This window comes from Paramormyrops kingsleyae, chromosome 20, assembly GCF_048594095.1.
Source record: "Paramormyrops kingsleyae isolate MSU_618 chromosome 20, PKINGS_0.4, whole genome shotgun sequence".
Lineage (NCBI taxonomy): Eukaryota > Metazoa > Chordata > Actinopteri > Osteoglossiformes > Mormyridae > Paramormyrops > Paramormyrops kingsleyae.
Window position 1 is genome coordinate 9,232,244 of NC_132816.1, and position 15,012 is coordinate 9,247,255.

General features: G+C 43.4%; 1 protein-coding gene across 3 annotated transcripts in view; it reads left to right on the top strand.

Moving 5' to 3' along the window:
• Window positions 1-15,012, top strand: part of LOC111850725 (spectrin beta chain, non-erythrocytic 1-like) — an 82,314-nt gene that overhangs the window by 40,556 nt on the left and 26,746 nt on the right. For all 3 annotated transcript variants that reach the window (XM_023824915.2, XM_023824917.2, XM_023824919.2), the window contains 12 exons: window positions 163-314; window positions 5,008-5,181; window positions 5,517-5,608; window positions 7,443-7,523; window positions 7,653-7,768; window positions 9,372-9,484; window positions 10,756-10,943; window positions 11,296-11,413; window positions 11,506-11,664; window positions 12,503-12,805; window positions 12,924-13,077; window positions 13,633-14,503. In XM_023824915.2, coding sequence (XP_023680683.2) covers window positions 163-314; window positions 5,008-5,181; window positions 5,517-5,608; window positions 7,443-7,523; window positions 7,653-7,768; window positions 9,372-9,484; window positions 10,756-10,943; window positions 11,296-11,413; window positions 11,506-11,664; window positions 12,503-12,805; window positions 12,924-13,077; window positions 13,633-14,503 — 2,521 coding nt within the window. The remainder of the gene's footprint in view (window positions 1-162; window positions 315-5,007; window positions 5,182-5,516; window positions 5,609-7,442; window positions 7,524-7,652; window positions 7,769-9,371; window positions 9,485-10,755; window positions 10,944-11,295; window positions 11,414-11,505; window positions 11,665-12,502; window positions 12,806-12,923; window positions 13,078-13,632; window positions 14,504-15,012) is intronic.

Consider the following 15,012-nt stretch of genomic DNA (forward strand, 5'->3'; position numbering starts at 1 on the left):
AGACACATGAAGACAGCCACTGTAAAGGGGATATGAACACACACCATCGAGGTTGTGTTAGTGAAAGGCCTTTGACTTGTTCTTCAGCTGTGGTTTGTGATGGGAATGCCCGTCACCCACGCCTGGGACACGACCGTGACAATGTCTGTGTCTCCTTCCCAGATGAGCGTGAGGCCGTGCAGAAGAAGACCTTCACCAAATGGGTGAACTCGCACCTGGGCCGTGTGTCCTGCCGCATCACCGACCTCTACATGGACCTCCGTGACGGACGCATGCTCATCAAGCTCCTGGAGGTGCTGTCTGGGGAGAGGCTGGTAGGTTACCTCCTGTCCCCTCTCTGCTTGATATTTCCCAAGAGCCTTTGCTGTGCTGGATTTTATCAGGACAGTCAAATTAAATTATCCTGTCCGGGGCTCTGTCATGTCATGCCAGAGCAAGACTGAACAAGGACACAGCAAGCAAGGTTAATTTGGTTAATTTGGTTAATCTGGTTCTGCTTTACAGTCAGGAGAACACACTGCGTAACGTGGTTAAAATACGTGATGTAGCTGTAACTGATGGCCCAGAAACTAAATGAATATAAATTGCAGAGGATGGTGTCAGTGCTAGAAAGGTTACATCAACCAGCTTCATCTGATATTATTAGACGATGAAAAGCACTGCAATAGTCTGTTTACTGGATTCAACAGAAGAGTTTGTCATTAACTTAAAAAACCATACAGGACAGATATGAAGAAGGTATGGAGCAAAGACCATAACAAGAAATGCATGAAATGTGACAAATTTGACATCTGCACTTACTAATTTGCTTCTATCATGTTAATTGGAGATTGTTGTCCTTATAAGGGCATAAGCAGTGCGATGCATAGCCATTGACAGAATGCAGTGAAATGTTCCTGTTGGAGGCAGTCTATGTCCGAAAAGTGGAATAGCGTCTCGAATGTAACTGCTCTACCTAAAAGTTCTGACTGAGCTGAACAGTCTGGTTGTGATTAGAAGGCCACGTACTGGAGTTTCCCCCCCTTTGTTTTCATTGGCTCATGTACAGCATTGTTTTTCCCGGAGGTTTGTTCTCAGGTTTGTGTTGTATACGTCAGGCCGTCTGCCAGCTTCAGTCACATTACTCAGATGTGTAGGATTTATTGTCAACACTCATACATCCTAAAAGAACCCAGTCTCTGAAGCCAGTGCCTGGCTAAACGGGAAACTGGAAAGGCAAATGGCAACCTCGATAGAGTGACAGCGGCCACTGGCTGTATGGGAGAGCAGAGTGACAGCAGTCACTGGCTGTATGGGAGAGCAGAGTGACAGCGGTCACTGGCTGTATGGGAGAGCAGAGTGACAGCGGTCACTGGCTGTATGGGAGAGCAGAGTGACAGCGGCCACTGGCTGTATGGGAGAGCAGAGTAACAGCGGTCACTGGCTGTATGGGAGAGCAAAGTGACAACGGTCACTGGCTGTATGGGAGAGCAGAGTGACAGTGGTCACTGGCTGTATGGGAGAGAACGCACATCTGTCTATAGAACACTGCTTTGGACCTGTAGCAAAGTGCGATGAGAGTCTGCGAGAAAGGTCCTCAGTGATATGGCAAGAAATGGCCAAGGGCACAAAGGTGAAACTGAATATTTCAAACTGCATGTGAGCGTTCCTTTTGGTGCTGTCCCGATTAGCACATCATTTAGGTAACGCCACCCCTACAGTTCCTCACAATGACGGCACCATCGTGCTCTGGGCTTTACTCTTTATTAGCAGTGACTGTCAAGCTTGTAAAAATTGAAGGAGGAATGGACAAGAACAGGCAGAATATGGCCAAATGCTGAAGGAAAACCCTGATTCAGTCTGCTGAGGACTGGGAGGGAACCCAAACTCTAACTCAAGGCTAAAGCTTCCCTGGAGCAGCTTCAGAAGCAGGGAGTGTGTCCTAGAATAACCCAGTGAAAGTCCTGATCTGATCCAACTGAGAATCTGAATCTAACTGGGTGTCTGTGGTGAGGCATGAACACTGCGGCCCACCAATGATCTCCAGGTGACTCGGAGAGAGCTTAAAGAGATTTGCCAACTAGAACTGGACACAGAAACACTTAAAGCTGCAGCTGCAATTCAAATCGTACATGGAAAGTAATATTAAAACATCATTTTGCTATCTAGTAATAGTGGGCAGCATATTTACAGTTTGCTAATATCGATGGGGATCATTGGCCCTTGTGATTGTAAGGTGGCACACGGCTGTGGGGTCATTTTAATGCATCTGGGGAGGGTGTGGGGACATTCTGCAGTGATAGGGGGTCAGGGTTAAACTGGGTGGCATGAATGGTCAAGGTGGGGGCCTTTCTCTAGCATATAACTCCACACTTAGGACCAACCGATAAGGGATGTGACACACCTTCGCATCCACACCTCGTTCACCATACTGATAAAGCGATGCAATATCAGAATTGCATGTCTTGAACTCTGATTCTGGAACAAAAGCCACCAATTAAAATTCCTGTAGTAAGCCTAGTTAGACATTGCTACCTGTTCTGCCCAGAGTGTGTCAGACTAAGGCTGCTGCTTGGTGGACTTCAATGTGGAACTTTATGGCGTGTTAATAAATGGGTGGTGTGCAGCTCAGCCAGTTATGGATCTGTGCCAATGTCCGAAAGGTTGTGGGTTCAGATCCCACCGCTGGTAGGGTTGTTGCATTATTATGTTTCTCATACCACCAGTATGCAGGTGGATTTCCTTCCTCACCTTTGTCAGAGTGGAGTGAAAACCAAAGAAAGCTGCAGCCACCGTCGTTCATTTCCATGTTTCACTGCCTGTAACGTTTTTATAGAGTATTCCTTGTCATCGTCGCCGTGTGCTTTGGCGCATGGTTGCCACAGTGCCCTGGCATTGCATGTGTTCAGCGTGTGCTTCCTGCCAGCTGTGCCATAGCGTCACCGTGTGCAGGAAGGGCCCGGCTGCCCCCTCCACACCTGCGCTGCCACCTGCTTCTCCATTTGCGCTGCAGTTATGTCGCCCTCTAGTGGCCATGAGGGGACATGTCTAATCCCTTAAAGTTCCTCCTTCCATTTTGTGCTTTTCCTTCTGATCTCTTTGCATACAAGGACATACGGGATTTTATAGTAGACTTTGATAAATGACAATTAAGTTTTTTTTTTTTATAAAAATAGTTTGTCAGGAAATTTTTCAGTTGTTCCTCAGTACTATGCAAAAGCACACAGTAATTTAGCCAGCAGATGCACAGTATATTTACATCTAAATAGATTCTGAGGCATAAAATAGATTGGGAGAGTAAAATATGTACAGACAATGTATATTTTGCACTTATATAGTGTTTGTACATACTGTACTCTCCCATTGTATTTTATGCCTCAGAATCTATTTAATTGTATATATACCGTGTATCTGCTGGCACATTCCAAACTAAATCTCATTGTACTTACAATGACAATAAAGCATCTATCTATCTATCTATCTATCTATCTATCTATCTATCTATCTATCTATCTATCTATCTATCTGTGCTTAAAAGGCAGTCAAAACAAACGTTTGTAGAAAGGTATTAATCTGGGTAGTAAGTGCACTTTTGCTCAGAGCAAACACCACAATTTAGCGTTAGAACTTGTCAAAATTAAGAGTAACACTCAAAAACTACAGTGGAACCTCAGTTCTCCAACTTAATCCATTACAGAAGTACAAGAACTGATTGGTTGAAAATCACGTCAATTTTTCCTTTATGAAATACTGTAAATTAAATTCATCCATTCTAGTCTCCCAAATGATTGCCCATTTAAACCTGTATAAATACATACCTAATGTTAAAATCATAAATAAATAAATAAATTTTAAAACCTATAAATACATTAAATATTTTAATGTACTGTGGAGAGCTAATGACGTACAGTAGGTGGAGAGGAGGTATGGAGGGATGTTATTGTTTGGAAGGGGAGTCACTTTCCATAAACACCTCTGGTAACTTTCCTTCTGAACACCTCTATGACGCTTTGTAATTATTTCCTTTTAAGCACTATCGTGGTTCTGACAACTTTCCTTTTTGGTTTGTTGCTATCACATACCTTCTTAGGGCCCATGGTGGCTTATTTAAAAACAGCGACAAAAGCAAAAAAAACATGAGAATATTCACAGCAAAATTTGGCGGAAATGTTCACTATGCGAGTGTTAGCAGTGCACTGACGCATTATATTTTTACTATATATACTTTTATTCAGTAGTATTTATATGTAGTATTTTCTATAGTCACTGTGTAAATGATTGAATGTTCCCTCTGAAGGCGTAGCTGCTTTACATGCTATAATAACAATAAATGGCTTCTAATTTTTTCTAATCTTTGTTTATGCGTAGAAAGATGTGTGCTTTCTCAGAAAGCTTTTAGCATGAAAGGGTGGTTGGTCGACAACCGAAAATACTTCCACAATGAAGACATTTTTTAACCAAACAATATGGTCGAGAACCACTTTGTACAAGATGTGAGATGTTCAAAAACCAAGGTTCTACTGTTGTAAGAATCTCTTCTGTTCTCATAAAGGTTACTGATATCTAGTTAGATGGATAGATGAAAACTGCTTCAGTTCCCAAACCTCTCATCAGGGGCACCTCAGCTATTCCATGTATTTGTTAAATTTCCCCATTAGCTCAATTAATTAATTAGTTAAAATAGTTGATGGGTTGTTGATTAGCTATGCGAGGTGCGTTAGTGGTCGAGTCAAGAAATATATGGGAATATTGGATGGTTGCCACAAATACAGGGATGAGTTTAAGAGAGGTTTTGAAATGGCTAAGCGAACACACTTTGACAGGCATAGTTTTCCACCAACATGAAGATCATTTAAACATAGATTTCTTTGCCTGTCAAAGACTTACACAGTATTGTATATAAGCTATTTTTGGTCATTTTTGATCATTCTGTCCTCCCCTATCTGGCCCAGATCCGTCCCATTAATAAATATAATATAATAGAGCTTCAGTTGCCAGATGCTCTGTACTTCCTTTGCTGTTCCGCAGCCCAAGCCAACGAAAGGCCGCATGCGGATCCACTGCTTGGAGAACGTGGACAAAGCGCTGCAGTTCCTCAAGGAGCAGAGGGTGCACCTGGAGAACATGGGCTCCCACGACATCGTCGACGGCAACCACCGGCTCACCCTGGGCCTCATCTGGACTATCATCCTCCGCTTCCAGGTGGGCAGGACAGTGTGTGGTCTGGGTTGGTGATGCAGTGATTTTTATTGTGTTTCAATTCAGCCAAGTCTTATTGATGGAGCTTATCAGCAATTAAAGTATTTTACAATTTGTTTGCTAATATAAGGGAAGCAGTGGTTCAAACTTGAGGGAAAATTGCCTGTAAAAAATGGTCTGACTTCTGTAATTACAAATTGCTGAGTCATTTATGGGTCAAGGTAATTCACAGGTTATCTAAACAGCCTTCCCTAATGTATTTTCATACATGGAGGGGCAATTTAAAAATGTAAGCGAAATGACAGCATGTACTGAGGTTTATTTCATTAACTGCACAGATCCAGGATATCAGTGTTGAAACAGAGGACAACAAGGAGAAGCGGTCTGCCAAGGATGCTCTGCTGCTCTGGTGCCAAATGAAGACCGCGGGGTGAGATGCTTTCTGCTGTGCAATCAGCCACTGGGGGGCGATAGAGCAGAGGCTCTCCTTCTGCAGAGACATGGCAGGCAGATATGTACAGTGTATATTATCATCACACAACACAATTTACCCACATAATCAGTTCAGGATCATAACATATCATAACTGAGCCAAGTATCAAGGGTGATCATTCACAGTTCATTTACATTGCATGTATTTATTCAGCAGATGCTTTTGTCCAAAGTGACATACAATTGATGAGACAGGGTCAGCCAGCCCCAGGAGCAATTGAGGGTTAAGAACTTTGGTCAAATCCCCCTGTACATCCTGGCACATGAACCAGCAACCTCCCGGTTGTAGGTACACATCAGTGCATTTTTATTTAAACAGACACCTGTTCAAAGTGATTGTATTATTGAGGATCAGTGAACCAGCGGGCCAGAGGGTCAGCCAATGTCAAGGGCTAAGTGGCAATACAACTATTCTGCCAGCCATGGGATTTGAACCCGTGACCTTCTGAACATGGGCACAGATACCTATTCCTATCCATCCCTTTTCTGGGGCAAAACGGATCACATGTATCCAAACCAACCAATTAATCCAACAACAATAATAATCATAATAATTATTATTATGATTATTATTATGTATACAAAGCAACCAATTATTCAAGCAACAATTCAATTTTAAGTTGAGACCTGTAATGGATCACATGTCCAGTGTGACTATTTACAGCTCAGGGCCGTTATGGATCATGCGTGTCCAGTGTGACCAGTTACAGTTCAGGACTGTGGTGGATCACATGTGTCCAGTGTGACCAGTTACAGTTCAGGACTGTGGTGGATCACATGTGTCCAGTGTGACCATTTACAGTTCAAGACCACAAAGGAACATAACCCCTGAATAAAGTACTGTCAGATTTTCTTACTCCAAGGAAAAATCAAGCATTTCCAGGTGACAAACTTTGTTAATTCTTTTTTTTTTATTGATAGTCGTATTTGATGTAGACAGCTGTGAGATGTTGTAATACATCCATGAAAATTAATTGAGATCAACATTCATCACATTAATAAAAAGTACCAATCATTGGTTTAAAACAGGAATCTCCTATGGTGAGAGCTACTTCTATATATAATCTGGGGAGCTGTGTGGTCTTGACAAAATACAAGAAAACAACAATTTGCTTTACGTTTTAAACCTGCAGCATATCAGTTTTAAAGCACACAATAAGTCTGATTACTATATTTCACCATCTAAAAATGGGTTTTTATTTTTCGCCAATTACTGAGCTGCTCTAAAACAATGCTACAGCAGTATCCTGGGATAATTTCAGTGCCATCACAGACAGCTAAACTTACTGTAAACTTAAACTGGTTAGTATTATTTCCCCAGTTCTCTGCTAACAAATTAGCATGGTGTTCTGCAGGGTGTAATCAGGTGGAAACTGCTGTCAACCTCTTTAACTAAAAAATGTAAAACCAAAAAAGGTTCTTAAAATATTCAGGTAATGTTGTCAGTAGTTATGTATCATTCCTTATAGTGCACCAATATACACTCCTGTGCAAAAAAATGTGCCAAAGCGTAATGCTGTGGAATTTGGTTTTGGCCCATTGTTTTGCCCAGGAGCACATAAGACAACATCCTAAAACGTACAACAAAAAAGAAATTAACATAATTTATCCTATTTCTAAAAAGTGTTATGGGAGAGTCTCACTGTAAGATAGTAACAGGTTGCAGGCAATGCATTGGTGACCACTGATTATAAATGTACCATAATGTAACTGTATTGTCATACAATTTGTGTTAATGACGTGCTTATCTTACGTTTTTTTCTCTTTTACAGGTATACTAATGTCAACATTCACAACTTCACCACCAGCTGGCGGGACGGCATGGCCTTTAACGCACTGATCCACAAACACAGGTTCGACATTCCTCTAGCATGCTAGAACCCTGCAGAATGCCTTCCTACTGTCCGCCTGCCTGCTCTATGCTGCACACCTCTCGCCATCCCTGCACTGGAATATAAATCCGTCCCTTGATATCCGAACAGGCCGGACTTGATCGACTTTGAGAAGCTGAAGAAGTCCAACGTCCACTACAACCTGCAGAATGCCTTCAACTTGGCCGAGCAGCATCTGGGCCTCACCAAACTCCTGGATCCTGAGGGTGAGGCGTTACCTTTGCTAAGCTAGGCTTGTTTGCACTGGTGCTTTTAGCGATTTTGGCTGATTAACTGGTTAGAGGAAATTTGTGCAATTTGTGCTCAGTTGCCAACAATACCACAAAATATATGCAAAAATCACTGCTAATTAGCTTGTTCACTAACCAAATGTGACATGCAGAATTTTCTCAAATATTCCATAAAATAAACTGGAAGGTGTTTAACCACTGTTTAGGTACTTAGCTGTAATTACAGGTACTGCAAGTAAACTGATGAGCTTCAGATTAGAAGCTTGTTGCTCACTGGTATTATTGTTAGAGGATTAACCATATAGATCATTTCTGCTGCACTGTGTAGTTCTCATTACACCATGTATGATGGAAACCTGTTGGGGGGCTTCACCACATCAGCAGATGACTGTGGTCAATACTGACAAATACCTTGTGTTTTTCATGGTGTAAGTGTGTAATTATGTCTGAATAACAAATAAGTGATTTAAATAAACAGTATAGGTCATATCATTTGGAAGAGGTTTTGGTAAAACTTTACCTGAGAGGGCACTAGTAAAATGTTAAAGGCAGTTAGTGCTCAAGTACAAATCAGAAACAAATACAGTAAAATCCTGTTATAGTGGACTCGCTTATAACAGAATATCGTCTATAACGGACGAGGTCCGCTAGACCCGGCCGCGCGGCTTTACGAATATGCAGAAAAAGTATCGGATATAGCGGACTCGCATATAACGGAATTTTGTTTATAACAGACAAATAATTTGGTCCCCAGGGCCGCTTTTAGCTGTAGTTTTGTTCGGCTATAACGGACATGCAGCTCCGCCTACAAGGCGTGTGGCGTGCCGGTGATATCCAGCGCAGATACGTACGTAGTCGGGATTATTAATAGTCACGCATCTGGTCAGGTAACGTTGGATTACTACATGTACAATATAATAATCTATACCACAAGTGTGTCTGCTGGGGTGTGGCATGAGTAAATGGTGATCTGTAGTACTGTTCTGAGCATACAGCAACTCTGGATGTAGTGGACTTTGGGTATAACGGACTGTTTTGCCAGGTCCCTTGAAGTACGTTATAACTGGATTTTACTGTACATTATATTAACTGCATGACATACATGAACCGTGATGACTGATTAATGATGAACATGAGGTCAGTACGTAACTAACACTTAGTTTCTGGTTAATTAATACATTAATTAAGAACATATTGCTACATTATTTGTGCCCCTTCAAGTAAAATGTTACCAAGGTAAATCTGAGAATTTCACACCCATGAACAGTAATAATCCCCCTAGCATATCTGAGTGTGTATGGACATGTATATATTACATTATGGGTACCAAACAATGTGATAAAAATGCCAAAAGTCTTGTATTTTGTTTTGGCTACTTTGGTTAAGGTTAGGGCTGCAGTTGGGATTAGAGTTTTCCCCATAGAAATGAAAGGAGAGTCCCCATAAAGATATAATTACAAACCTGTGTGTGTGTGTGTGTGTGTGTGTGTGTGTGTGATGGGGGGTCAGCTGGGGGGTGGGCGAGGCACGACAGCTGCTCCCGAGGAACATTAAGATAACAGCACGGCCTGCATTGCAGATATCAGTGTGGACCACCCTGATGAGAAGTCCGTCATCACCTATGTGGTGACCTATTATCACTACTTCTCCAAGATGAAGGCGCTGAAGGTGGAGGGCAAGCGTATCGGGAAGGTGAGTGTCACCTGAGAGGGACCAGCCCACAGTGCAGGAATCTACTGAAATGGCAGTCTTTCTCTGTGAAAGACTGCCAAATGTATGCCGGCTTCCCAAGAACATTACTGCCACAGAAGGTGCAGAAGTTCTTGAGCACAATGTTGAGCCACACACAGAATTTCAACTTTAAAAAAGCTTTAATTTCAGTTAATTTTGAGAAGTAGAGGTACATGGATCTAAGAGGAGTATGTCGGTGCCTGAATGTGAGCAGACAGGCTTGAGCAGCTCTTGTGCTGGGAGCCGGTCAAGGGCTTCCCAATGTGCTCAGCTCAAGAGTGATAGGATGGTGTAATTCAGCATTTACCTGTTGAAGTGCTGACATTAGGCTGCATTTTTCTTTTTACTAGAAGCACCTACTGTATGTGTAGTTAAATCAAGGTAGTAACAAGAACAATATGTGGCATTTCAAGATACCTCAGTATGTTCAAGCAAGAAGAACCCATGAAAGTGCTCATGTTGCAAACAGGCTGTTCTCCTGACAGACCATTTGCTTTTGCTTGATATTGTCTTTATGGAATCCAGAATGTTTCCATACAGCGGGAGACAAATGTCTTCTGGTGACCAGCTCTAGTTCGCATTTCTGCCACCTCACACATTTATCACAATTTCACCATACAGTCCTACAGCAAGGACAAGAATGAAATCATACGATTAGAATGTTTGTTCATTAATGTATATTAAAATGAAGGTGCACTTAATGTAAATCATTACCAAACTTAGATACCGCCCAAGCCTAATCTACACTCACCAGTGCATATACCACATGTCTGTGTGTACTGCTGATTCCTGTTACAATTCAAAGTGAACACATGAGGACCCGGGAAGAGCTTGCAAGCCCTTAACGTGGAGCCTAGGCAGGAATCAGGCCCATAGGCATGGAGGCATGATGCAGCAAACTAGCCGCTGAATTTCCCTGCCCCTCACAACAGAAATTAGGAAATATAATTGATAAAGCTCAATTTCATACTTGATTTTCAGCCCCCCCCATACAGGCTAAAAAAGAGGAAATCTACCCAAAAAAAACCATAAGTATTTAGCACCTTATATCCACTATCCACTATTCCAGACTGTATAAGTGGTTTTTGATTTGGCCATTAATTCAGCACAATCTATGACATATTTCATTTTGGTCATGCTATCGTCATTTGGCACATGTGTCTGGAGCACATTAATCACCTGTAGAGGTGAAGTCTTGAAGCCCCCTGAATGCTCTTCGTTCATGACTGCAGGTTCTAGACAATGCAATTGAGACCGAGAAGATGATTGAAAAGTATGAGTCTCTGGCTTCCGACCTTTTGGAGTGGATCGAGCAGACCATCATCATCCTCAACAACCGCCGCTTTGCCAACTCCCTGGTGGGCGTTCAGCAGCAGCTGCAGGCCTTCAACACCTACCGCACCGTGGAGAAGCCCCCCAAGTGAGTGCCTGACCTTCTGCCGCTAGGGCCCCCCCAAGTGAGTGCCTGACCTGCTGCCGCTAGGGTGCCACTGCTGCTCATCAAAAAACAACCAACCAGCTCTCATCCTGCAGTCACTATAATGATGTCATATATAATTACTACTGTAATGTTAATTAAAAACCCAGTATCACAGACCAGATACAAATTGAGGAGTAGTAACAGGATTTTTAAAAGGATACTGTTTGCTATTTCAGCACCAGATACAAGGAAAGTATTTTTCAAATTCTTGTTTATCCTTTTTCATTTTAAAAAGCAGGACTTTAGTACGCCTTATGTCAACTGAAAGGTTCTGATTTTTGTGGCTTCCAAGGTTCACAGAGAAGGGGAACCTGGAGGTGCTGCTCTTCACCATCCAGAGTAAGATGAGGGCTAACAATCAGAAAGTGTATATGCCACGTGAGGGCAAGCTCATTTCTGACATTAACAAGGTAAAGGAATGTTCTGGAAAATAAAATCTTCTGTTTACTGTAGCTCGGTTGATGAAATGTAGGCATAAGATGACAAGGCATCGCTGCTGCAGGCTTGGGAGCGGCTGGAGAAGGCGGAGCATGAGCGGGAGCTGGCGCTGCGCACCGAGCTCATCCGGCAGGAGAAGCTGGAGCAGCTGGCCCGCCGCTTCGACCGCAAGGCCGCCATGAGGGAGACCTGGCTCAGCGAGAACCAGCGGCTCGTCTCGCAGGTATCTGCCCGCCAGAAAGAACGTTCTGCAGTGTCAGTAGCTGATATCTGTGTGTACAGTCTTCACAGGTTTACATTCATACCTTAAATTTGTTTAGTCAAATATACATAACAGGGAATAGTTTATATATTGATAGATGTGTAGATATACATATGCATACATGCACCTATACACACAAACACACAAAGATATTGTTATACATATTTATATACAGTACTGTGCAAAAGTCTTAGGCAGTCAAGGGAAATGGAAAGTTATTTATATGGGTAGTAAGTGTATACTTGCTCAGAACAAAAAACAGTTTAATGTTAGAACATGTGTTATTCTTAATTTGCATAATGAAAAAGAAACAGGATTTTTTTCTTATCTCCTACAAGTTACTGGTATCTTGTTGAATGACTAGACAAACACCAGCTCCCAAACCTCTCCTCAGGGGCACCTCAGCCATTCCATGTGTCCTTTAAATTCTGCCTTCGGCTCAATTAATTAATTAATGTCACTGAGGTATTAATTAGCCATAGGAGGTGTGTTAGTGGTGGAGGCAAAGAATGCACGGGTGTACTGGGCAGTTGCTGCAAATCCTGGGGTGACTTCAGGAAAAGTATTGAAAAGGCTAAGCTGATAGATTTTTATAGACATCAACAAGAAGATCATGTAAACATAATTTTCTTTGACTTATTGGGACCTTAGCACTGTACTGTGTATACATATTTGAAGTGATATCATGACATGTCATGACTGATAGTAGTAATAGTAGTAGCCATATTGTAGTAACGTTAATATTTCCCCATAACTGCTGACCCTTGTTTAAATAGCATACTGCATTCTCTCTCCACAGGACAACTTTGGATTCGACCTGCAGGCAGTGGAAGCTGCTACCAAGAAGCATGAGGCCATCGAGACGGACATCTCGGCGTACGAGGAGCGCGTGCAGGCCGTGGTGGCCGTGGCTCGTGAGCTCGAAGTGGAGAACTACCATGACATCAAGCGCATCAAGGCACGCAAGGACAACGTGATCAGGCTGTGGGAGTACCTTCTGGAGCTGCTAAGGGCTCGCCGGAGCAGGCTGGAGATGAACCTTGGCCTGCAGAAGGTCTTCCAGGAGATGCTCTACATCATGGACTGGATGGACGAGATGAAGGTGAGGAGTAGTGGAGACACGTGGCAAGAATGAAATGGTCTGTTAAATTTGATTTTCCTGGAACACACGACTGGCTTTCTGTGCTCTTGGTTGCTCACTGTGTAGTTCTTCTGTTCAGGTGCTGCTGCTCTCCCAGGACTATGGGAAGCACTTGCTGGGGGTGGAGGATCTACTGCAGAAGCACGCCCTGGTGGAGGCCGACATTTCCATTCAAGCTGAACGTGTCAAGACAGTCAATGCTACTGCTCAGAAGTTTGCCATCGACAGCAATGGTGAGCTAGAGGAGAAGCCCAGTGCCATCTGTGTTGCATTGTGGCACTTGATTTCCAGCTTAGTTGCATCTATTATAGTTGGATGCTTCAACCTTTTTGAAACCAGAGACTTTCCGCTGAAAACAGAGAAGGGGAATCCCTACAAATAATGTGTGATCATAATGTAGGATGGGGTTCGCATTTTTCTACAGCATGATTATTCAGACATTTCATCAGTTTACAACAGAGATCCCAAATTCCGGACCTGCAGTGCCAATTTTGCAACACGGTGTACAGATTTCCTTGCTCAGACACACCTACTAAACCTGGAAATTAGCTGATATAGATGTGTTTCAGCACAGAAATCTGCAAACTGTGTTGTATTCTGGCCCTCCAGGACCAGAACTGGAGAACCCTGATTTATGGTATGTTTCTGTGAACCTCCTGCAAATCCTCTGTGGACCCTTAGGGGGTTGCAGACTCCAGACTCCATACCCTTGTATCATAGTATAAGTGTGTAATGAAGCATTAATGCTTGGCTCGTATGCTAACGGCTCCCTGTCATCTCGTGTGCAGGTTACAAGCCCTGCGACCCGCAGGTGATCCGCGACCGCGTGGCCCACATGGAGTTCTGCTACGAGGAACTGACCCAGCTGGCCGCTGAGCGCCGCGCTCGCCTCGAGGAGTCCCGACGCCTTTGGAAGTTCTTCTTTGAAATGGCGGAAGAGGAAGGCTGGATCCGGGAGAAAGAGCAGATCCTGTCCTCGGAGGACTATGGCCGTGACTTGACCAGTGTTCTGCGCCTTCTTAGCAAGCACAAGGCCTTCGAGGATGAGATGATCGGCCGTAATGGGCACGTGCAGCACACTGTGCGGGAGGGCGAGGCCATGGTGACCGCCGGCCACTTTGGCTCAGACAAGATCCGCGAGCGCATCTCCGACATCCAGGAGCAGTGGGCTAATCTGGCTCAGCTCTCAGCTGTCAGGAAGCAACGGCTCCAGGAGGCCTGCAACCTGCACCAATTCCAGGCTGACGCAGACGACATCGACACCTGGATGCTGGATGTGCTGCGCATTGTCTCCAGCGTCGACGTTGGTCACAATGAGTTCTCTACCAAAGCATTAGTCAAGAAGCATAAGGACGTTGCTGAAGAGATTGACAGCTACCGGCCAGTCATTGACGCCCTGCATGAGCAATCGCGTACACTGGCAAGCACGCATGCTGAGTCGCCCGAGGTACAGAACCGGCTGGAGGGCATCGAGGAGCGCTACAAGGAGGTGGTCGATCTGACACGCTTGCGGAAACAGGCCCTACAGGACGCCCTGGGCCTGTACAAGATGCTGAGCGAGGCAGATGCCTGTGAGGTCTGGATCGATGAGAAGGAACAGTGGCTGAACAACTTGCAGATCCCAGAAAAATTAGAGGACCTGGAGGTCATCCAGCACAGGTGAGAGAATGAAGGCTTCACAAGAGCTGAATTGATCGCGGTGTTCCCATGAGTGCCAGATGTTGGCAAAACATGATTTTTATGTCATTTTTCATTCTTGCTGATTCAGCTGAAGGGGAATTCAACATTCTGTGTGCTACCTGGGAACTGTCACATATCATTTGTATCAGTTTATATTTGAACTGTCACCCCTTTCTGTCACTTTATCTATTAGTTGCAATCCTCTCACTGTGTGTGAGGAAACTCTTTTTATAGGACCTAATCTAATTAAAGTTGTGGATCATCTCAGGGGTGATTTCAAGAGTATTCTTAAACATTACTGCTGTTGTCCTAAACACTTGCAGGTACTTTCCCATTGCTGAGTAGTGTTATTGCAGTTGTAATTAAATAATGTAATTGTAACTGAATAGCACAATAGCTTTAATCCTAAATTGTATAAAAATATGCTTAAGGAATAACAGTTTTCCAGATACACAATTATACAACATCACTTAGTATGCCACTGAATT